This window comes from Sceloporus occidentalis, unplaced genomic scaffold (genome assembly GCF_023333645.1).
Source record: "Sceloporus occidentalis isolate IW3139 unplaced genomic scaffold, rSceOcc1.0.p SCAF_15, whole genome shotgun sequence".
NCBI lineage: Eukaryota > Metazoa > Chordata > Lepidosauria > Squamata > Phrynosomatidae > Sceloporus > Sceloporus occidentalis.
The window spans coordinates 16,375,905-16,399,986 of NW_028316995.1; the positions used below are offsets into that span (position 1 = coordinate 16,375,905).

General features: G+C 39.9%; 1 protein-coding gene across 1 annotated transcript in view; it reads right to left on the reverse strand.

The window, feature by feature from the left end:
• Positions 1 to 1,149: 1,149 nt before the first annotated feature.
• LOC149303318 (sorting nexin-5-like) overlaps positions 1,150 to 24,082 on the reverse strand; it is a 31,069-nt gene continuing 8,136 nt past the window's right edge. Inside the window, exons 2-14 of the mRNA XM_089481435.1 lie at positions 23,352 to 23,374; positions 21,093 to 21,192; positions 20,409 to 20,519; positions 19,678 to 19,799; positions 16,699 to 16,822; positions 15,657 to 15,752; positions 15,183 to 15,288; positions 12,471 to 12,546; positions 9,833 to 9,872; positions 7,452 to 7,538; positions 7,067 to 7,226; positions 5,725 to 5,810; positions 1,150 to 1,200 (exon numbers count right to left, since the gene is read on the reverse strand). Of these exons, the coding sequence (XP_089337561.1) occupies positions 1,150 to 1,200; positions 5,725 to 5,810; positions 7,067 to 7,226; positions 7,452 to 7,538; positions 9,833 to 9,872; positions 12,471 to 12,546; positions 15,183 to 15,288; positions 15,657 to 15,752; positions 16,699 to 16,822; positions 19,678 to 19,799; positions 20,409 to 20,519; positions 21,093 to 21,192; positions 23,352 to 23,374 (1,182 nt within the window). The remainder of the gene's footprint in view (positions 1,201 to 5,724; positions 5,811 to 7,066; positions 7,227 to 7,451; positions 7,539 to 9,832; positions 9,873 to 12,470; positions 12,547 to 15,182; positions 15,289 to 15,656; positions 15,753 to 16,698; positions 16,823 to 19,677; positions 19,800 to 20,408; positions 20,520 to 21,092; positions 21,193 to 23,351; positions 23,375 to 24,082) is intronic.

The window sequence follows — 24,082 nt, forward strand, 5'->3', positions numbered from 1 at the left end:
GTGAGAGTGAGGGAGAGACCCCACCTTGTACCTTATTCTACCAGAGATTATAATACATATTGTCCTCCTTTGCGTACCATTAAACACTGAATAAGGCTCACATTATTGGTAAATCACGTACAAGGTGAACATGGCCATTTATTTTTTTTAAAAAAGGAAAAAAAAACAGCTTTCCCTTAAAAGGTCTGTTGTCCAGAACTTTGAAATGAGTTTGACATTGATAGGCCCATAACCACGCACTTACTCTTCAAAGCAGAAATAGACATTTACATCGGTCCTTCTAGACTGCCGTTCTCCACTAGAACATCCTAAAGCTGAGAGAAGCTAAAGGTTCTAAGGCCCTTTGAGTTTAGGCAGGTTCAAAGTGTTTTTTATAGAAAGTTAAGACCATATAACTCAGTATATTTTAGCAAGAAGGCGCGATCATTTTTACACTGTTTAAATGGTATGACTTGCTGTTTATGATTCTTGGAATTGTATAAAAAAATGACACCAGGTATAACATTTCTAAGATGAAAAATGATAAATAGGTATGAGATGTAATAAAACACATAAGCACTTGCACATTTTTTTCCAGTAGAAGCACATTTATTAAGATCAAAAAATGCTTCCCATGAAAAATACATTTTCAATATATGGAGATACGAATGTCAAAATATTGACTAGAGCTGCAAGATTAAACAATTTACATTTAACATTTTACCATATGACTGATTCAAGAAAATATTTTTAACAGAGCCCAGGATTTTTTCTTTTTTTTTTTATGGTTACAAAATATAAAGGCAATTACCAACATAAAAAAATAGAAACTGGAGGTTAATTTGATTATTCTGCCCTGGTGCACTAAACTTTAAAACCTATGGTACACCCAATGCATAGATTAGTAAACGATCACTGCGATATATGAACAGTCCGAACAGGTCTAGGCATCCAAGCAATGCAGGTCAAGATTAAGCTGCAGAATATCTGTAAAACAATGATTTACAATGAGTTCTATTAAATCACAGTGATAATATATATATATATATACACACACACACATATATATATATATAAATTCTGGACAGCTGTGCTAATGAAGAAGGCCGGCACATGAAGTGCAATTGGGCTTATTGGTCACATTGTTCCTGAGTTAGTGTAAATAATCCTTTAAGTGTTCTTGAACAGTTCAATGCAGCCTTGTAACATGGCTATGTTATTCTGTGAACGAATAAAAAAAAAAAAAAAAATAGATTAGAATAAGTAGTATGCACTCCTAGGTTCTGACCTCGAAGGGACGTTTTGCTCATTAATAAGTAGCTGAATATAAGAGTCTGAATTTTCAACTTGTAATGATTAAAATTTGCTGCTCAACTTACACATAAAACATTGAACACTAACATAAGCAAAGAAAGCGTTGATATTTATTCTTTAGTTTTACCAGAAAAAACAACACTAACTTTTAAGATACTGAGATACGTTTTCTGTTTCTTTTGCGAGAACCTGTTTCCATTCCAATATTCTCTTTGCAGAAACAGAAGAAAATCTAAATCGAATCAATATTTGGTGTGACCTTTGCCTTTAAAACAGCATCAGTTCTTATTAGGTACACTTGCACAAAGCCAGGGATTTTGTAGGCATAATTCGATTAAACAATTATTCCAAACAAGTGCTAATAATCATCAATTTAATATAGAGGTTGAAACATAATCAGTAACGTAAACAGAAACTGGTGGAATAAAACTGGATAAGGAACAGCCAAACTCATTAACAAGGGGAGGTTGCTGAAGACAGTTTAATGTCAACAGTCATACACCACGACAAGACTGAGCACAGAACAAGACACAAGGTAGTTATACTGCAACAGCAAGGTCTCCCCCAAGCAGACATTTCAAGGCAGACAGGGGTTTCCAGATGTTCTGTACAAGCTCTTTTGAAGAAGCACAAAGAAACCGGTAATGTTGAAGACCATAGCCACAGTGGCCGGCCAAGAAAACTTAGCGCAGCAGATGAAAGACATCCAGCAGCACCATCAGCTACGCATTGGCAGAAAACAGTGGGACCCTAATACACCCATCTACCGTCTGGAAAAGTCTGGTCACAAGTGGTCTTCATGGAAGAATTGTGGCCAAAAAGCCATACCTTCTGACGTGGAAATAAGGCTTAGCGACTATTCACAAAAACAAAGGAACAGGGGTGCCAAAAAATGGCAGCAACAGCTGTGGACTGATTAACATTTTAAAATATTTGTCTGCAGCAGAATGCAGTTTGTTTTGCCAAAGGGCTGGAGAGCGGAACACGTGTGCGTTTGCAGGCAAACGAAGCATGGTAGATGATTTGGAGTTGCATTTCTGCAAATGGAATTCAGGATTTGGTCAGAATTGTCTCCTTAATGCAGAGAAGTACAGGAAGAAACGTATCCATTATGCAATATCACCAGGAAAGGACAGGATTGGCCCCAAATTTATTCTGCTGCATGACAATAATCCCAAACATACAGCTAAGGTATAAGAACAAGGAGTCCTGGAAGAGATGGTATGGCCCCCACAGAGCCTTGATTTCATCACAGAGTCAGCCAGGGATTACTGAGGCCGCATCTTTCCACAGAAGAGATGTAGTTAGTTCTCCAATGTGTTTGGAACAACCTACCTGCTGAGTGCCTTAAAAACCTATATGCAAGTGTACCTAAAAAACTGATGCGACAGGCAGTCACACCAAATATTTAGATTTCTTCTGTTTACTCACTTTGCAACTATTTAACATGCCTATTTATTTTCACACCTGCTGTACAAATGTAGGGCTGCAACTAACGATTTTAATAATCGATTAGTTGACCGATTATTTTTTCGATTAATCGGATTAAAAAAAATGCACATTTTTTTTTAGTTAAAATAATGTAATAAAAAACTTACAATTTACGCTTTCATCTCTTTATCACAATGGCATTTCTCTATTTTTCTTATTTTACTGACATAATAAAAGCTACAAGAACCCAAACACAGTGTTTCTCAAACTAGGTTTTAATACAAAGTTATTAGTAAATATTAATTCATGTTAACTATCTTTCATATTTAATAAAAACTATGAGAAAAAAGCCTTGTTTATATTTTCTTTTATTTACCAAACTGCCCCCAGTTATGCACATCTGACCCCCAGCTTGCCACTCTGCCCCCAGATATGCCTTATACTGCCTATATGCCAGAGATTCCACTGTGCCCCTGATATGCCTTATACTCCTTATATGCCAGTGATATGCAACTGAGCCCCCTGATATACCTTATACCCCCAGATATGTCTTATGCCCCCATGATATGCCTAATATCGATATGCCTTATACCCCCTATATGCCACTGTGCCCCCATTTATGCCTTATAACTCCCTATGCCACTGTGCATCCTGATATGCCACGCACCACCCTGAAATTCATTATACTCCCTGATTCACCAATCTGCCTCCCCCAGATATGCCACTCTGAAATTCATTATACCCCCCATACACCACTCTACCTCCCCCTATACACCATTTTACCTCCCCCAGATATGCCACTCTGCTACCCTGATATTCATTATACCCCCATACACCACTATAACTCACCCATACACCACCCTGCCTCTCTCCCCCCCTCCCATACACCACTCTGCTACCCTGAAATTCATTATACCCCCATACACCACTATTACTTACCCATACACCACCCTGCCTCTCTCCCCCCTCCTATACACCACTCCTGTTAGCAACGGAGGTTCACAAAACATCAGGGAGTCGGGTAGAGAGGCAGAGTGGTGTATGGGAGGGGGAGGAGGCAGAGTGGTGTATGGGGGGGGAGAGGCAGAGTGGTGTATGGGAGGGGGAGAGAGGCAGAGTGTTGTATGGGAGGGGGGAAGAGTCAGAGTGGTGTATGGGAGGGTGGCTCCCATACACCACTCTGCCTCCTCCCCCCTCCACTTCACTGCTCTGCCTCTCTCCCGACTCCTTGGTGTTTTGTGAACCTCCGTTGCTGACAGGCACTTTTACTGCAGCTTCATAGAAGCCTCAGTGTAAGTGAAGGGCAGTAACGGAGGCGCAGACCCCCACAGACAGCCTCCGTTACTACCCTTCACTTCCGCTGGGGCTTCTACATCTTGTGATGCTGGCGCTGCATCGTAGGAGCGGAAGTGGAGGGGAGAGACGGAAGTTGTCTGTGCGCATCGCACGGACACCCACCGGCCGACAGTGAGGGGAATCCAGGTTCCCTGCAGCGTTGTGGGGGATCTGGATTCTAGTGTTATAATCCGATCTCTGTTTGAGGTCGGATTATATAAGGAGAGGAGTTTTTCAGAGCATTTGCTCTGAAAAAAACCTCTTTTTATAATTGATTAAAATCGATTCGACTAATCGATAATGAAAATCGGTGTCAACAATTTTCATTATCGATTATTATCGATAGAAGCTATATGGCACATACGGGAACCAATTTGTAGGTGCAGGGTATTTTTATTTCCTCCAAATTCTTATCATCAATTTGAAAAGACCATTATCCTCTACAATATATTATGTAGTATACACAGTGGCAAGAAAAAGTAAGTGAACCCTTTAGGATTACCAGCATTTATGTATAAATTTGTCTTAAAATATGATACGATCTTCATGTAAAGTTACAATAATGAACAAATGCAATCTGTTTTAACTAATAACACACAAGTTATTGTATTGTTCTTGTCCACATCAAATATATAATTCAAACATTCACATTTTAGGTTGGGACAAAGTATGTGAATCACTAGTCCAATCAATGAAACAGGATTGAAGGTGTGTTTTACGGCTACTTTGACATAACACAAAAACCAAACACAAACATTTAACATGCTATTCTCAAGAAGCATCTGCTGATGCCATGACTCACAAAAAAAAGAAACCCCAGAAGACCTACAAAAAAGAATTGTCTATTTCCATAAAGCTGGAAAGGATAACAAAGTAATATAAAAGAGTTTACATATTCATCAGTGCACAGTTCAACAAATGGAGACAATTAAGTACTGTGGCTACTCTACCTAGAAGAAGAGGCCCTTCCAAGATGACTCCAAGGGCCCAAGGTAGAATGCTCAATGAGGTAAAGAAGAGCCCTAGTAACAGCTAAAGTCTCTGTTCATGAGTCTACCATGCAAACATCGAATAGGCATGGAGCCCATGGCAGGACACCACGGAGGAAAACACTGCTCTCCAAAAAAAAAAAAATAAAAAAAAAAAACCCCCCCAAAAAAAACATTGCTGCATGCCTGAAGTTTACCAAAGAGCACAGTAACCCTCCACAACGCTACAGGGAAAATGTTTTTTTTTGGTTGATCAAACCAAGGTTTTATTGTTCGGGAAGAACATGCACCCCTACGTATGGCTTTAAAAGGGAACTGCCTACAAACACGAAATCATCATCTCAATGGTTGAGGGAGCATCATGATTTGGGGCTGCCTTGCCATGAACAGCATGCCATCATTGAGGGAACAATTCATTCCCAAATTTCTTACAGGATAATCTCACGACTGCCGTCTGCAAGTAATAACGCAGGTAATATGTTTTTTGTGGTTCTGATTGTACAGTGGATAGACTTGTTTTATGCTCTATGTTCAGACATGATTTATGCACCAAGGCCCTTTCGTAAAGCATTGAAGTGTTACTTCATGGTTAAAAGCTTGTAGAGTTCTAGACAACATATGGCTTAAATGTGAAACAGATCAAAGCAAAGGCAGAGCATACAAACTTTATACAAACCTTCGCATGCTTAATTTCTAATTCCGTCATTTCAACTAGATTTTTGCGAAAGGCAGACACTCTTCTTTTCTTGAAGCTAATTAGCTCTGCAAAACACAAGTTGCACAGTTTTGGAGTTTGATATGGATTAGAGATTAAATAATTTTAATGGTTCTGTCAAAAGAAAAGGATCAAACACTGTATGCGACTATGTGGGAGATTTAACAATATTTCCAATGAAAGATCTTCCATGTTCTGTACCTCTTTAGAGAATACGGTGAGGTTATGTATAAAAAATGATAACTAGGTGTTTTTTTCAAGAGAACTGATAGAACACTGGGAAAAACAAAATACGTCAATACTTTTTATTAGCTATGCATTAAAAAAGGAGAAGTCTGAATTGCCAAAAAGGGTAGTTCTAATAAAAAGGAGCTTCTGGTAAGATTATAGAATCTAGTTCATCTAAAGTACAGTAATTTCTTTATCATCACATATCTTCATTGTAGAGTGACATCACTACTAAAAAAACTGACCCTATATATATGTACAGTGAAACATTCTAGAGTTACCACTCTATCTAAACAGTCATAACCCTGAATCAAAATTTTTTTGGTTTTTAAAAAATTAAATATTCTGTCTTGCTGCTTAAGTAAACAGAAGAACTAGAAACAAGCAATGGACTGTGCAAGTTAAGAATGCCAGAGAAAACCAATTTAGAAGAATACATGCATGCGGGAAAAATCTATTCAAACGTGGGACTTTAATGAATAAAAAATGTTGAGCCCACATCTAGTTTAAAGGTATAATTTGGGTGATAAAATAACAAAAAATATCTTTATTCCAGGTTTGGTCATTGTCGAATAGCAGTTTGATCTAGAAATCAATATAGACAACACTAGCCACATCATCTTATCTTTTAATATGAGAGAGATCATGTTTGGGAGGGATTTTTAATACTTTATTACCATACCTGGGAACCTCTGGGCTCCGGCTACGGAGCCTTCCCTTGCGGGATGCGGCCAGGACTGCACACTGACACCTCTATTTAAAGGGAAAATGGGCGCGGGAGCAGGGGCGGGGAGCGGGGCGTGTCAAGACCCCGCTCCTGCGACCTGGAGGATTTGGGTCTTGACCTAGAGAACCGGAGAAGCGGTGCTTCACCCAGCAATCTCCTGGTCAAATCCGGAGAGTTCCCAGGTATGTTTATTACATGGACAAGTGTTGATATATTTTTCCTCTTTTAATGATTGCTCATATCGTACATGGACACCTTCAACACATGTGGACTTACTGTCGAATCAAGCTAGAAAGCATCCGTAAAGATGACCTGAGATGTAAAACATGAAGTGGCCCTTCAGCCTACCTTGTTTTGCCGAATCGGAGAGTTTCTCGAATTTCTGGCAACACTCTTGTTGGTGCAACTCTGCCTGTTTCACATCTTTGCTTTTCAACCTTGCTTTATCAAGGGCTTTGTTAGAATTCTCATAATCGACTAGACTTTTGGTCCTTCTGTATAGTAGGTCCTAAAAAGTTTGCACAAAACCTTATTAAGCGGTAAATATACCAATACACGTGGGGGTTACGGATACACAGCAATGCTGGCAGAATGGTAAAAGCAAGTGTAATCACCATAGTAATCAACAATATTCCCTCATAGACTGCACATTTTTATCCCATATAATCAAAAAGGGGTCATGTAAAAAAGTATCATTCAACAGTATGCATCGTGCAATATAAGCAGATGTTACCTTGGCTGCTTCAATATTAAGCAAGTAGTATCTTAAAAGTTCTGTGAGTTTTAAATCTTCATCTGAAGAAACTCTGGCCTCAACTTTCTGCAAAAAAAAAAAATCAAAATCCAAGCTTGTTATGTTATATATACGGTATCTCTTACAAATATTCGGAGGTTGCTACAAGCGAGACCGGGTAGACATTTTAAAAGCCTAAGTCATATTGTTTTTGGCATTTAACTCTATTTTTTAAAGCCATCAAATGTTTAGTGATCCTCCAACATCTGCCTTTAATATTAAATACTAGTAAAGTGCAGCAGTATCTGTAAACCTTATTTGGTCATTTATTAATACTAATATATCCTTTATATATAAAGGAGCCTATGTACATTTAGTTTGCAATTTCTTTGTTAACCTTTGCATAACCAATGCCATAAATTAAGTTGAAGTGTAGTTGAAAGAAAAAAAAACTGTTTGTAAAAGTACACTTTCGATGACTTCCGTGTTTAAACATGTTTTATATTATAGTGGCAGTCCAGTGGAACCATCACACAGTGGGGGTCATTTAGAAAGCTGTTCTGATGCAACCTGGTAAAAGCGCTGCAGTCAGCAGAAATATTTAATTGGACGCAGTGGTTGTTGCCCATTTTCCTTGTTACAGATCAGACATGATCAATGTAACCACTCCCAAAAATGTCTCTTGTTTTATTATATTCGCAGCTACAACTAAATATACTTATCTTGAAAGTTGAACACAGAAATATACAGCAGAGAATATTCATCCAAACATGTGTAACATATGGTTTTTGTTAACATAAGATGTGGGGGAATTTTGCTGCACAACAACTAGAGTGAAAATTGGCAGGAATCATTGCACTCAAACCCACATTTGGTAGACGGGGTCACCCCAAGATTGACTCAACCTTTTCTGCACCGTGCCAAATAAAACACGCCAATGTCAGGCAAGCATTCACGCCAAGTAACAATGTTTTGTGACACTCGGTCAGTCAATCAATCAAGTAATTTATTTTTTTTTGGTTAAACATCTTTGTCATACAAACTTTAATTCATATGATAGCCGAGTGACCCCCTACCAATTCTCTCTTGCAAATCCATGAGGGGATTCTGCAAAATCCCCTGATATGCATTTGCCTTATTCCTGACTTGAGTATGTATGATAACCTTGCAAATCGGCTCCATTACTAGCTAAACAAAGGTTTCCCCCGATTTCAATGAGTGCTCTTTTTTGTCACTTCATTTTTACATTAGTTTTACAAACTACTTTAACCCCTTTTCTTTTTGTGCCCTTTGTGACCGAGGCAGTTTTAACATTTTTGCAGTGCTCTATGAGTTAGATGTAATTTACTTCTCTCTCATTTAGCGTGTACACGGGTTTTGTTTGTTTGTTTTCAAAACAAGAACGGCATTCTTTAAATACCATTTTTTATCATATCATCTAATTTCCTATAAAAATAAGAAAAGCAAGAGGTTTTATTAAAAAAAAAACAACTTTCCCTCACTTATTTTAATAATATTTTACTCATCCACAAAAGCTAATGGAAATACCTGCTAAATAGATTCTAATATGTGTCCTGAGTTTAGAAATACCCAATGTTTTTTTGGGGGGGGGGTTGCCTTTTTTTTCTTTTTTAAGTGCAAGTAGTAGTTGCTATTTCAAAACCATTTTTTTTTCAAATCTGGTAAACCTGTCCCCATGTCCTATTTGGGATATCTTTGAAGCCAGCCAGCTCAATTTATCCCATCAAACCATATATTTTTGAAAACTAGAAATACCAGGGTAATTCAAATGGTGGTATTTTAACTCTTTCCATGCACTAATTCTACAAGCAGCATTTGTCAAAGTCAAACTTCGTGGTAGTCTTTTTTTTTTTGTTGTTCCCTATACACATTGTACTTTAAGTATGAATTTGTAGCTCTTGGTATAAGTCACCGACAAACAACACCCCGATACGTGTTCTGCAACATCTTCTGAGTACAGTGATGCCCCATGCATAGGTTTGTTGGGTTGGTTATGGGGCTAAAAGGCCACATTTAAGAGGTGCACATTTTTCATTTTCACATCTGGTCAATCTGTGCCCATGTCCTATTTGGGACATGTTTGAACCCAGACAAATTAATTTACCCCGTCAAGCCTTGCACGATATTGGTCGTTAAGGGGTTAATATGAATTCTTTGTTGGTTAGGCTGAATGGGATTTTAGACTATCCCTTTTAAAAAATGTTAATGGTGACTATAAGTATTTTGAAATGCATATACTACTAATGTTTAGCCACAAGGGATACATACAACTTATACAGCTCACTTATCCAATGTTACACATGCGCACACACACCCTAGTTTAGTGAGGAAGAAAAAAAAAAGCTGTAAATTCTACTTACCCGTAGTTTTTCAAATAGCTCTGCAAGTTTTACCAAGTGTCTGAAAGAGACAGACATCAGAATAAATATTTTTTGAGATATTTAGGTACAAATGATCTCCACACATGAGAACCTAGGATGTCATAGGACTAGGTCAGCAAAAGGACTTATATTACTCCTTGTTTCCTCTGAAAGAACCAAAGATCTAAATAGCATGTGGTGCAGCAGTTTTACGTTTGTACCTACTGACCTCACCTGACTTTAAAAGAAAAGTATAGAACTACTTTCATTAAGGGTTCAGCACCATCTTGCAAATACCTCTGCAGCCTTTAAATATAGAACATCTTGTTTGGAATGCACAAGCCTTAAAACTGCAGACATATGGAATATGCCTCTTCAAATACTGAAGTGGTTAAGTGTACAAAGAATGTTCTTGGCTATGTGTCCTACTTGAGATTAAGAAACCAGCACTGCTGCCAAAACACATATACATGCTTGCATCCTCCGTGACAAAGTCTCAATAGATTCTTGTAAAATTGCCTCTGTAGGCCGCAGCACATACCAAACTCTTCCAAGCTCTGAAAATACATTATGGTTTTACCAGCCACCTTCATTCATATATAGGTACATGCACTCTGATAAATACAATACAAGTTAGAGTCAGAAATCTCTACCTGGCCAACATTAGTAGCCTGCTCTCTAGAAAAGTCTTCTTACACATATTAGATGAACATACAGGCATGATGGGCAATTCAAGTCTATAGAAAAACTGTACAGGCAAGGGTGAAATTACAATATACTGATGTAACAATCGGTGAATTGCTTTTGTGGACATTTAGTATAAGCAGATATGGTGAGAAGTTTAAAACTCAGCCATGGAATGGGTCAAGTAGTTCAAAAATGGACATTTAGGTTGTATGTCTAGAACAAGGTTAAAATTTTACACAAGGGCAAACAATGTTTCTGAACTTTTTTTTTTTATTATTTGCCATGCATTGGACTTTGTATTTTTCTGTGGGCGATCAAACAAACAGTGCTATTCTTCTCTTTGCAGTTTTATCTTCATTTAAACCAAACGTGGCATTAATCATTTAAAACTGTATTTTGTGTCCATTTCTGGTACGGTTTTAATAACTTTAATATATAAGTATGTTTACACTTTTTAGGAAGAGATTTAGGAACCATAACAGTTTAGGAATGAATACAGTTTACATTCCGCTAACATATTTAAGCATGATTTCCTGATTTGAGGTATATGTAACATAACACAAAACACAAGTGTCTCTTATTAAGACTATATCCTGGTTCTCTGCTTTTTAGCAATGGTAGATCTTGTTAAGGGATCAGTCAAATATCAAAAGCTATTAAAGGTATGCTAGTAGGCCGTTTTGCTATTGAGGAAAGCATTGTGCACGTATGCATTGGCGCAGTACACCAGGTGGTGGTGCCTACCTGGAGTTGAAAAGCTAAAATTACACATCGTATAGTTTGCAAATGAACAACGGTTCTCAATGCAGCTTGGAACAACAAGCAAATAATCATGCTCAGGCCATAAAAATGCTGCAGTACTTTATTAGCACTCAGAACAAGTTACACGTTGGGAAGAAATCAAATTACACTTTATTAGCCCAGTGTTCTTCAAACTTTTCTCCCTTAATCCAGTGCCCGGCTCCTCATGTGCCACTTTCCAGTGATGACACAACCAGTAACTGTCAGTGCATCAGTCTGTGCTAGGTCATGGCCCCTTTAAGTTTTTATGGAGTGTAATTTTGCAGAATCCCACATATGCATTGGCCCCTACCTAAGCAACCCCCCCCCCCCCAACCCAACTATCTGCAATACAGCAGATGTGTTTGGCCAAAAACATCTTGTTGTGCGTGGGATACTCACCTCCTGCCCGTTCTAGCGCTGGCTTAGTGAATGGCGAGGGCAGGGTCTGTTCAAACGCCTGTACACATACAAAAGTTGCCAAAGGCAGGTCCTCTAGCTGCCATTAATAATGTCACTTGTCCATAGTTAGACATTGAATTTAAGGAGAATGCAATGAGTATCTTACGTCTTTGGCCAGTCGGTGCTGGGCTTTTAAAGTCATCCCTAGCAGGAGATGTCATTGGACAAGGTTAAAAGGACTCTACTTCTGCACCAAGAAGCCTTGGGGACCCTCAGAACCTTCCAATTCCAGTTGAATAGTAAAATGTCTTTTAGGGACACAATTTAGTATACTAAAAGAACAGATGTGTATAACAAGCATATACAAAGAGGCACGACATGTATGCAACCTTTTTCCCCTTTTTAGGTTTTAATTATAGAGCCATATGATATATAGGTGTGTGTTCTTTGGGAGTTTCAGAAGCACGAGTATGATCTTTGGTGAAAAGCCTAAAGCAACATCTCCCTCTAGTGGATGAACTCAGACTGCGTGCAATAAAAAAACGTTCTACAGGATCCCCTAAAATCAAAACATTTTTGTATTATTCTTGTTTTAATCTCTTTAGAAACAGGCATAACCTTTAACACATGCTCAGTGTGCAAGAAGTGTATTGAGCAAGGGTTTTCAGGACCTACGCTGGCTGGAATGTGTTTACTCAGCAAAAGGGAAACCATCAATGTGACTTCCTACTCAAAATACTTTCTTCCCACAATTCACATCAATGCTTACTTTCTAACAGTTGGGTTCTCCTCCTCGGATAAAGAGGTCACAGCGGCTGAAATATGAATATAATCATCAGCAACACCTGAAAACAAAGCGCACAGGAAATATTTCAGCACAATCGTAAAGGGGCCACACCAATCACTTACTTGTTACAACTTGTCTTTTTTTTTCTTCATAAAAGTTATCGGTGTTGCATAATGCAATATATATAAGCTTATTTTAGGTGTTCTAACTCTGATATTATATCAATCAACTAGAGAAGCACTTACTCCTTATGATACTGTCTGATGGTAAACGACAGAATGTCTAAAGTCTGAATCACTCATGTGCTGTGTTTGACTAACAGATCGGCTGCTATAGGTAATCATCAACAATGGGGACCCGGGCAAGTTTCCCTACTGGGACCCTCCACCACCCAGCTGTACCTGCCCCAAAATGTTAGAAGCGGAGTTTGTGCAGCACCTGGCACTGAGCTTCCTTCTAGGGACTCCTCATTCTTGGTCTGTGTACCACCTAATGCATATAATATATGACCACGGAGGAAGAATAATTAGTGAAGAGAGCTGTAGGGCCCAATATCTGTTAAGGGGGTCCTGAAGCAGCTGCCCCCTTTCCTCCCCGTGTTAAAGGTGACCCTAAGTGTAGTGCTTGAAAAGGGAACGCCTGGCTAAAAAAAAAAAAAAAAAAAAATCAAAAAAAAAAATCACAGGGTGCTTACTATCGTGGCCTAGAGGACTGCAGATAAAGGAAGTTTACTGAGCAAGCAATGTATACAATTGTTTCTTTATTCTGCTTGAGACTTCCCCTTCAAAAGGACTCGACAGGATGGCACATATAAACTCTTATAAAGACTTTATGTCTGCAAATGTTAAGAGGAACTGCTCTCAGTTACAACGGGCAAAAGCATTGTGCACATATTATGCACGAATATTTTTTAATTGCTCCACATTTTATAAAGATATTTTAATAGGTTTGTACTAACATTACCTGTTTAATCCGTAGAAAATATCCTAAAATGTACCAAACCCTCACGGTGTTACTTTGTATACTTTCAAATATTTTCTATATTTATTACGGAAACATGGAGAAGCATTAAAAGTATCCTATTACAACGCGTTCCATAATACCGTATTTGCTCGATTATAAGACGACCCTGATTATAAGACGACCCCCCAAAATCTGAATATTAACTTAGGAAAAAAAGAAAAAGCCTGAATATAAGACGACCCTAAAGGAAAAAAGTTTTACCAGTAAATGTTAATTCATGTAAACTATTTTTTTTAAATAAAAGCTATGATTGAGAAAAATATTTTTTTTTGTTTTTATTTCCTTGTATTTTCCAACCTGTCCCCCAGTTACGCACATCTGCCCCAAGGCTTGCCACACCAATATGGCACTGTGGCCCATGATATGCCTTTTAACCCTCTATATGCCACTGTGCCCCATGGTATGCCTTTTGACCTCCTATGTGCCACTCTGCCTCCAGAAATGCCTTATACCCCTATTTCCCATTCTGGCATTTAGGGGGTTAAAATGCATATTATGGGGCAGAGTGGCATATAGGGAGGTATAAGGCATTCCAGGAGGCAGAGTGGCATTAAGGGAGTTAAAAGGCATTGTATAGAGCACTCTGCCTCCAGAAATGCCTTATACCCCTATATGCCACTCTGGCATTTAGGGGGTTAAAAGGCATATTATGGGGCAGAGTGGCATATAGGGAGGTATAAGGCATTTCAGGAGGCAGAGTGCTCTATTAAATGCCCCCTTAATGCCACTATGCCTCCTGAAATGCCTTATACCTCCCTATATGCCACTCTGCCCCATAATATGCATTTTAACCCCTTAAGTGCCAGAGTGGCATATAGGGGTATAAGGCATTCCAGAAATGCCCTATGCCCCCATTTAACACACACACACACACACTTACCGGGCTTCCAATTTCCTGCTGTATTGCCGGGGCAGCGGGTTGACGTCTCCTTCCACTGCAGCCGGAAGGAGGTGGAGTTGGCAGCGGGGGTTTGTCTGCGTCCGTCGCGGATACCTTCCCCGGCTGTCAGAGATCAGAGTTCCCCTGATCTCTGACAGTCGGGGAAGGTATCCGCGACGGACGCAGACAACCCCTGCTGCTAGCCACACCTCCTTCCGGCTGCAGCGGACGTTGTCTACGCGAATCGCTTAGACGTCAACCCGCTGCCCCGGCAATACAGCCGGAAGCACCGGTAAGTGTGTGTGTGGGGGGTGTGGGGTGTGTGTGGGGTGGGAGACAGGAGGATCCAGGTCCCCTGCAGCGGTGCGGGGGATCTGGATCTTGGTCTCATAATCAGACCTCTATTTGAGGTCTGATTAGAAGACGACCCCGATTAGAAGACGAGGGGTATTTTTCAGAGCATTTGCTCTGAAAAAAACCTCGTCTTATAATCGAGCAAATACGGTAGTTATGACAAAATCCCCAATGAAAACTCCCTAAAAGAAAGTAAAATTAAATGGGCGCATAAAACGTTTACGGTGATACCATTTAGTGATAAACTGGCAACCATTTTTATTGTGTTTTCGGTCGGTTTGAATCATACCTATAGCAGAACCGTATACTAGATGTGTATAATGATTACCCCCATCATCCTCAGCAGATGGAGAGCACCCCAATGCTATGAGTTAGAATTAAACAAGGACCAGACTGGCATTGGCCGGGGGAGCTTTGAGATGCCAAACAATACTTACTCTTGTGAGTTCTTGTCATTTTGTCAGCTTTGGCACAAGAATCCTTGATCCTGTTGTAGTAATTCATCAAGAAGATCTTTTCTTGTTCAAAGAAATCATCAACTTCCTGTGTCAGGGAAAGAAGCAGACATCTCCAACAAACTCCAGCACTGCACTCTATAGTGACCAACTTGGTCTAATATAATTAACCTGTACTGCACTGTCTATAACATACTAACATCAAACATAATAACATCACCTCCCTGCTTCAATGCTGATTGCTTTGGGTTTTTTCTCATAGTTACCCCCATATTTTTAAATTAAGATTGGGGTCCCAGATACTAACATAACACAGATGCTAGAAGCTTGTTGGCAAGTTTTGGGGGGCACATCTTGCCTGTGGGCTAGTAGTATGGAAGTGGAAAACATTATATTAATTCTAGAACTATGCACAAAGTTCTCCCTCAAAGAGAATCCCATACATGTGTCGCTCACCTTAACTCCAGAAAACAGAACCTCGTCAGCACTTTTTACCATACTCTTAAAAAAGCCACCAAACATCTCTTTGGTATTCTTCCTTCTTACGGTTAGCTAGGATCGAGGGAGAAAGAAAGACTTAAGCAACACTCTTTTCATCCAAACAAAAAATCATCCATGCTGAAACTGACGTGGCTTACAGTCCGAGCCAGCGGATTCACGAGACCGTTTTGCCAGCAGCAGATCTCGAACGCACCGCCATTTATTTATTGCTATTTGTTCAGCAAACAGTGAAAAGGACGTTTCCAAGCAATCGCCTCAATAACACCTTTTATGAAGCCAGCAGGCATAAAAAAGCAAGAAAGGCTATGTTTATAGGAGTGTAATATGTCACTATACACAAATTGAGTTGCTTGATGGAACATATATGATACATAATAACTAAAGGTGTGTATTGTTAATAAACCTACTGTATATGCCGTTACTAAATGTAGAAGAAGCTGGCACGTGCCAAGCCAACTGCACTAGATATTTTCTAAAGCATAATGCATCTCTCCCAGGAGTCAGGTGTTAAAAATAGGTAAAGATACCCATAAAAGACAGAAAGACCTCCAATGTCCCTTATTCAGATGTTCTATGAATACTAGCCAGACAAACAGTGTAAAACACAAAACAAAATTATAATAAATATTCTAAAAAAAATATCCATGCAGTGTTACTGGGCATCATACTATATTTTTACAATTTGTGGCATATAAAAATCTAATTCATTTGTTTGAAATTAATATGGTGGTTAGAATGGCTGGAGGAAGGAACGGAGAAAAGCCTGATTTATGCACCTACTTTTCTCTAGTCAAAGAAGAGCCCGGCTTTAAATGGAAATAGAATAACAAGTAACTGGGAGGTTTCTAACGAGCATTTACCTTACTATGCTCAACATGCATGGAAAGCGGAATTGTTCCTTCACTAAGAAATTTTGTGAAGCATGCAAAAAAATCTTATAGGAGGCTTGTAGACGCTAGCTGTGTCAGCATTATGCACGGGAAGAAAGGATGCTTACATCTTGCTCATATTCCAAGAATATATGAAAGTTGTGGTCTTTGCTTAATATGGGATGAGATGACAGTCTCTGGAGGAAGACTTCGTGGACCGATACTGTCTTCTTAAACACCGCCAAATATTCCCTGCAACGACACAGGAAGGGAAGCCATGGGAGGGAGAATGACAAAGATTTGCGTGTTATGACGACAGACAGCAAATGCTCACAGAATGGTCCCTTGTTTTTTAAAACAACGAAGTGTTTGCTATATATCTCAAGAGAAAAAATATACACGCACAGTGCAAACTCTAGTGTCTTAATATAGAAATAAACAGCAACTATAGAACAGAGAGGTGGAGTGCAGTAGACAACGTGCATTAAAACATTTTTGTTTTGTTTTTAGTACATTTGTTTTGTGACAACGAATCCTTTCTCCTGCCCTTTCAGTTTGGACGAATATCAGAGGGCTGCTTCTCAGAGATTCTGTCTTCGTTATTCTGGCCTCTGAATAGATTTTAGCAAAAGGGCAGAGCCACTGGACACACTTTTCCCCCCGTTCCTCAAATCAGGGGAGAGGGTATTTCCAGAATCTCTGCCGTTTTGCAGAAGTTCATTGGGAGGCTATGTCCACAGAAAAGAAGAAAGAAGACACAAAGGATCAGCGGACAAAGAAAGAAGACAGAAGAACGAGAAGATGCAAGCGAAGAAGCGGAGCTCCGTGGCAAAGAGACAGGGACACGGAAGCAGTCGGCGGAGCAGATAGGGAGACATTCAGAGAGAGCGTTAGACAGTGAATGAGAGTGCGAGTGAGTGAATGAGAGTGCGAGTGAGTGAACGAGAGTGCGAGTGAGTGAACGATCCAATGCAATTCAAAGGAAAATTCTGAGCTCTTTATTTGTTTTTATGGGGCAAATTTTGTACAAATTTATTTATGCAACCCTGCACATAACTGACGAAACAGAATAGCAGTTCGGGACTTTTACTAGGTATACGTATGTATGTATGTATGTATGTATATATATATATAATTGCTGAGTTTCACACCATAGCTCATGTTCTAGATGACTGCACACATCTGGTACGTCTGTAGCGAGCAATAATTTGGACATTTATATGACCAAGAAATCTTGAACTGTGAAGGTTTACCAAGTGCACTATAAATCCTGGCTCTAGCCTCACATTTAAATAACTTATAGAAAACGGTGCCAAAAATATTTCTGCCAGTAATCACAGATGCTAACCAGCATCTGACAAATGATGGATCCCTTGACACATAAAGCTTGGTGTTATTTTCTGTTGATGGATAAAACGCCAACATTACGCAGCACTGTAACGAACAATACTCGCTTGCCACAGCATGCGGCTCTTTCGTTTGCTGACGTTGCTTAGCAGATGGATAAGCTAATAGCAATTATTATCCATTGAGAAGGTTAGTTGGTTTAATTATTTCAGATAATACCAAACTATTTGCAAAAAATGTTTTAAAACTCCCGTTACCATAGTGCCACCTCCAATTGACGTTTCCATCTACTCCCCATAACTAAGTTAAACTAAACAGATAGCACTGTATTGACCACCGGCTTAAGTCTGTTTTTAAACCCAGGGTCTATGATCACGAATTTGAAGTCCATAGCTGCAGGTACCAAATGATTAAACTATATGACAGAAACATTTAAATACATAAAGGAAATCAAGACGATAAAGGAGCAGAGTATACTTAAAAGAAGAAAAACTACCACGACAAGAGGACATAGCCTTAAATTAGAGAGGCAAAGGTTTAAAAGTAATATCAGGAAATATTACTTTACTGAGAGGGTATGTGGATGCATGGAATAGATTTCCAGCAGGGGTGGTAAAGGTTAGCAGAGTGAAGGAGTTTAAGCATGTATTGGATATGCATTAGGCTATCCTGAAAATAAGGCCAGGGACTAAGGAAAGTATTGAGAACTTAGACTGGATGGCTCAATGGCACCTTTTATGTTTCTATTTAACTATGTAACTCTCTAACGAGACACGACTGTGACTGCAAGAAGAAGCAGCATTCACTAAGCGGTCCGGTGACACTTCCTGGATGAAGTCAGGAGACAAAATGTGGCATTCGAAAGGTAAGCTGAAGAAGGAAACATGCTGCCATGTAGAGAGTTATACTGACCTGGAATATGAACTATTTTATCTGTGAGAGCCATTAAAGTGCCACGTTCCTGATGAGAGTATTGGGCCAGTAGAGTCTATGGGTTATTTACGGAACACAGGAGACTCCTTAATAAGGAACCTTTAACATTTTTGCCTATTATAGTGAAGTAACAGTCCCCGTTTTTCTGCTCACATTCGCTTAGGAGCATTTATAGACTTAGGAGAAGGGAGACGACCTCGGGACAGGATATTGATTAGATAACGGTGACTGTTTGATGCCTGATAGCAAAACAAACATCACAAGCTAGGAAGTTTGAATAAATGAAGTTAGTTATGTTAAAAGCTGCGAAGGGCCTTTGCATATTTTGTCACAGAACAGAAGAAAAAGAAAAAGGACTGAAGTACAAAACAGAACAGAGGCTCCTCGTTAATGAGTCAACTTTGGTCTTCTGCTCTTTGGTCTTGTGCATTCGATTAGTTATCTGACGATCCCGAGTGACTGAGGTTGTGTGAGTGAGCATCAGGACTGACACAGATAGTACTCTGTTCATGAGCAACATTTTATGCATTCCGAATTTCAACCACAAACGAAAACAATTTGGTTTGGAAAGTTCCAGTGAAGCATAACCAAGTGTTAAAGTAGGAGTAGTAGACAACTGGGACCTATCCAGCCTACTTCGCACTAGATAATAAAACAGAATTTTTTCATAATTTGTTGACACATACGATATAATTTGTGACTATTGGGTAATGTATAAAAAGTGATTCTGGAACAGTAGGCTTACCGGACCTGTCCATTCTTTGGTAGTTGCCCCCCACTCGCTCAGTATTAGCTTACTAGGTAAGAATTCAAAAATGGGGACTCACGCCTCCAGCTCCTGTTTCATTTTGGCAAATTCATCCTTGGTCATGGAGCCTTCCCCCTCCCCCAGCTTCTGCATCTTCTCTCGAGGTCCATCAAAGTCGGGTTTCGCAGGCGCTGGTGGAATCTGTCCCAAAAAGAGAATGTACGGGGTAAGGTGCTTCTCACACACTGTATATCCTTACCAGCTGTGATCGCCTCTCATGGCGTTTTTTGTAATCCTAGATGTAAACTTTCTTACGCGCGTCTTTTGTCTGTATAGTATAGGGGAGCTCAATGCCAGATCTCAACCCGACCAAGATGCCCATAAATCTTGACCTGTTTAAGGCCTATGGTCATTTAAGTCATGAAGCATTAAGGCAGAGTTACCTTTATACAATATGCCACCTCCGACTATGCTTTTCATTCACATAGCTGTAAATCATGATACAAAGTGATACAACCCACACAAAAAAGGAGGTCGCATCCATTTTCCCAGACGGGCAGACTATTTCAGTAACACTGTGAAAATCGTACAGTCTGCATATGTTAAACCTAGGACATACAGTAACCATCAGATCTCTACCGCAAAATATTTCTGCTCAATGCTCATTTTAGTTGAAGACGAGAGCTACTGGCTGGCAACAACTTTAAAATAGGCTTTAACAGGCTAGTCACAGATACCTCTGTTCTTCAATTACAGCCATAAGTGACAATATGCGAGGCACATCTGCGATCTTACAGAAAGGACACTTACAATAAATCCAGCATATTCTTCAGTCTCGACAAGGGCTTCATGTAGCCAAATGAAATCTTCGTGCTGACGAATCACATTGAACTCTGGGCTTTTGAATGTGCTCAGCGTGGTCTGGAAATAAATTACAAGAAAAAACACAATTCACAAGAGCAATGTCTAGAAGGATTTTTGGAAATAAAGGGTGGTGGTAGAATCCAGGACTAGCATACTGGCTGCTACGACTACTTCCAATGGAAGTCAATGAGAGCGCTACTGAGCATGTGCAAGAAACATGCCTCCAGTTACACTATCTGGTTTAAGTAGATGCAAAAACAGGAGATAAAATAATAATAATAATTAGCCACACAAGCAATGGTTTAGGTAACTAAAGACATTTGAACGATTTCCTTGGAGTCTGTTTTCCGTGTTATTGCTAACGTGTCCCTTGAACAAAATAAATGTGGCAGGCTCCTAGCAACTCTCTCTATGAGGAAAGCCGATAAGAACCATTTATAACCCATCCTGATGTAGAGACTCGGACCTTAATCAATCCTTGGTCTTGTCTTAAATTCAGCATTGCTTTATTCCTTCTCATATCTTATGCATGCTTAAACTCCATCACTGTATAAGCCGCTGCCACTTCTGATGGGAGGCCGTTTCATTTATCCGCCACCCTCTCTGCAAAATAAAACTTCCTAAAATTACCTTTGTATGGACCGTAAACTTTACTTTGTCTTTCTCGCTTAACGCATCCGGAATATCAATCTGAAGAGAAGGATCGGTGTTCAAATCCACTGACACTGATCTCACCTAAAGAGAAAAAACAGATAGATATGTGCAGATGCACCGAATACCAGAATCATAAGCAATCCATTTAAATATGTAATTTACAAAAATGTTAAGAAAGAAAGGACTGCTCTTTAAATAGATACAGAAAAATATGACACTTGGTGCTCTAATATTCCAAGTCCAACCCTTTTTTCATAGATTTTTATATAATGGCTATATGAAGGTCGCCTCTAGTAGAATGAGGTATTTTTCTTGATCAAAAATTCCGCCTATGCATGGAAAAGCAAAACACATCGATAAGATCGTTTTACTGGTTTCAGAAGAATTTCTCTATATTTATTTAGCATTTTGCTGCAGATCTCCCTTGATAACTAAGACCCTAAAGCCCTCCAGCCAAAGTTACCCGATCCACTCTGTTTCTGCATAATCACACAGGAAACTAATTCCACCCCAGACAAACCATCTGCATATCCCAACGAACGTTCAGGTTGTCTGATGCCCCGGTGGAAACACGTTCCCAAGTACCGTTATTTTTGCTGGCTACTCTTGAGCGGCCGGTTCTCCTCCTGGCTATGACAAAGTGTCTAATTGCCTGCTCTGCGATAGTACTAGCCCAGACTGCTGTGCCTCTGCCAGCCATGATCTACAACTAGATGTGCATTCACAGCTGAACCTCACGTTACGGCTTAAGGCCGCGTCACTGTCCTACCGAACTCCAAGTAAATGGGGAAAGGTAAATAGCGGTATTCAATGGTCCCCATTACACTGAATGTGACGCAATATCACACGTCCTTGAAATTTATAAATGTGAATAACGCAGGGTTGGTTTGAATCTCATACCGATCCTTGAAACTGTCTTTCCGGCTGATAAATTATACTCTGGTATGATTATTACATATATAATAATCAAAATGAAAGGAGCAGCCTGGTTGTGTCTTTTTCACATGGGTACGTGTTGTTCCTTATTCAACTGCAGAAGAACAAGTGCCTCTTCCCATACAGACTTCGTAAAAGCCAATACAGGAGAGAATGCTTTACATGGGGTATTAAAATATGAGGATGGTACAAATGGAGTATTGGAGATAATTACATTTTTTGTTTTCATTTTAGATGAATATTCTCTGTTTTATTTTGGGTTTGGATTTGGAACATTAAGCTGCGCTGATCATGCTAGAACCTTCTAATGAATTGCTGAGGAAATCTATTTTTGTGTCGCAGGTTTTACTTTTTAGCTTTATGCCCGTGTCATCTTACATTCACTGCATGTGAACTCGTCGTTCCAGAGCGGCAACCAAAGGGAAAATGCTGAGTTTGGGGGAAAAAAGGAGATAAAGCAAAACTCCAAACATCCTCCTAGATAAATGGCAGGAAACAGATCTCGACAAGTACTGTTTTACTTAAAGGAGACGTCCCATGGAAATTACCATAAAAATACAGTGCTGTACATAGTATTGTGGACGACATTGACGAAAACATAGTTTAACTTATAGACCTGGAGGCTGCCATTGCTGTCAGTCATGAGATATTTTGGGTGACTTCTCCTGCGCAAACATCACATTCCGTGACGATTCTTCACAGCGATGCTAATGAGGTCTATTCCAACACAGGCTTTCGTTTGCCAGAGTATTGGTGATCAATACTAAAAGTGTATTGTTGTATTTTTTTATGGCAGGCAGTATGACAAAGACTCGGGGTGTTTGTCTGGTAGATTGGATTAAGATGACAGAGCTAATATGGACATACCCAAAAACATTACGCAAAAAACAGGCCTTTTCAAAAAAAATAAATAATACAGCACAATATTTTAATAAACGTATTTTTAGTCTGATTCTAAGTATCCCCTTTAACCCCTTCAGTACCGGGACGTACCTGGTACTTCCTGGTTAACAGTCACCGGTAGACCGGGACGTACCAGGTACGTCTCCTCCAAAAAACGCCCCCACATCACCACAATCGCGGTGATCGTGGGGGCGCTGCTGCTGCTGTCTGCCCAGGACTCCTGGGCAGACAGCACAGCCTGTCTAAGCCCGCCCCCAAGCCCACGATCACTCCCACGGAGTGATTCTCTAGGCAGAAACAGCGATTGCAGAAAAATCTGCAATCGCTGTTTCAGCTGCCACAGGCATCTTCAGGGAAGGGGGGGTATTGAATGGGTCCCCACACAAGTGTGGGGACCTGATCCAACACCCCCCTGCTGCCTGATCGCTCCATGAAAGCGTCAGTGCAGCGTTAACCCCTTCAATGCCGCGATCGCGGCATTGAAGGGGTTAATTCCCGTTTTTTAGGGGGTTCTGCTGCTGGTCTGGGCTTCCAGGCAGACCAGCAACAGCAAAAACGAGCCCCCAGAAGTCCTCTGATCAGTCCTGTAGGACTGATCAGAGAGACTCCTCCCCTACAATCTCCAGTCTATTGGAGATTGTGTCCCAGCTGCCAGAGGCAGCTTCAGGGACAGGGAGACAGGGTTCTTTGGTCTCCACATGAGTGTGGAGACCAGACCTCCCCCACCCCCACCCTTCCTCAGTTAACCCCTACCCCCTCTTCCTCAATTAACCCCTTCAATGCTGTGATTGTGTATGACCCCCATCGCAGCATTGCAGGGGTTAATATTAGTCCCCACAAGCTTGTGGGGACTAAATATCAATCAATGCTGTGCTTCAATGGAGCATCAGCATTGAAAGAGTTAAAAAAAAATAATGTAAAAAATAATAATTAAATTTTTTTTTAAAAAAAATAAATAAATTAAAAAATAATAATAATAATAATTAAAAAAAAATAACAGCACTGACCTGAAAGTCCAGGGTGCTTCCAGGTCAAATGCTGGGCTGATCAGATCACTCCTGGCCAATAGGAGTGATCGGATCATTATGGCAGCCCATGGATGACCCTGCTCTACAAAGAGAGAGGGG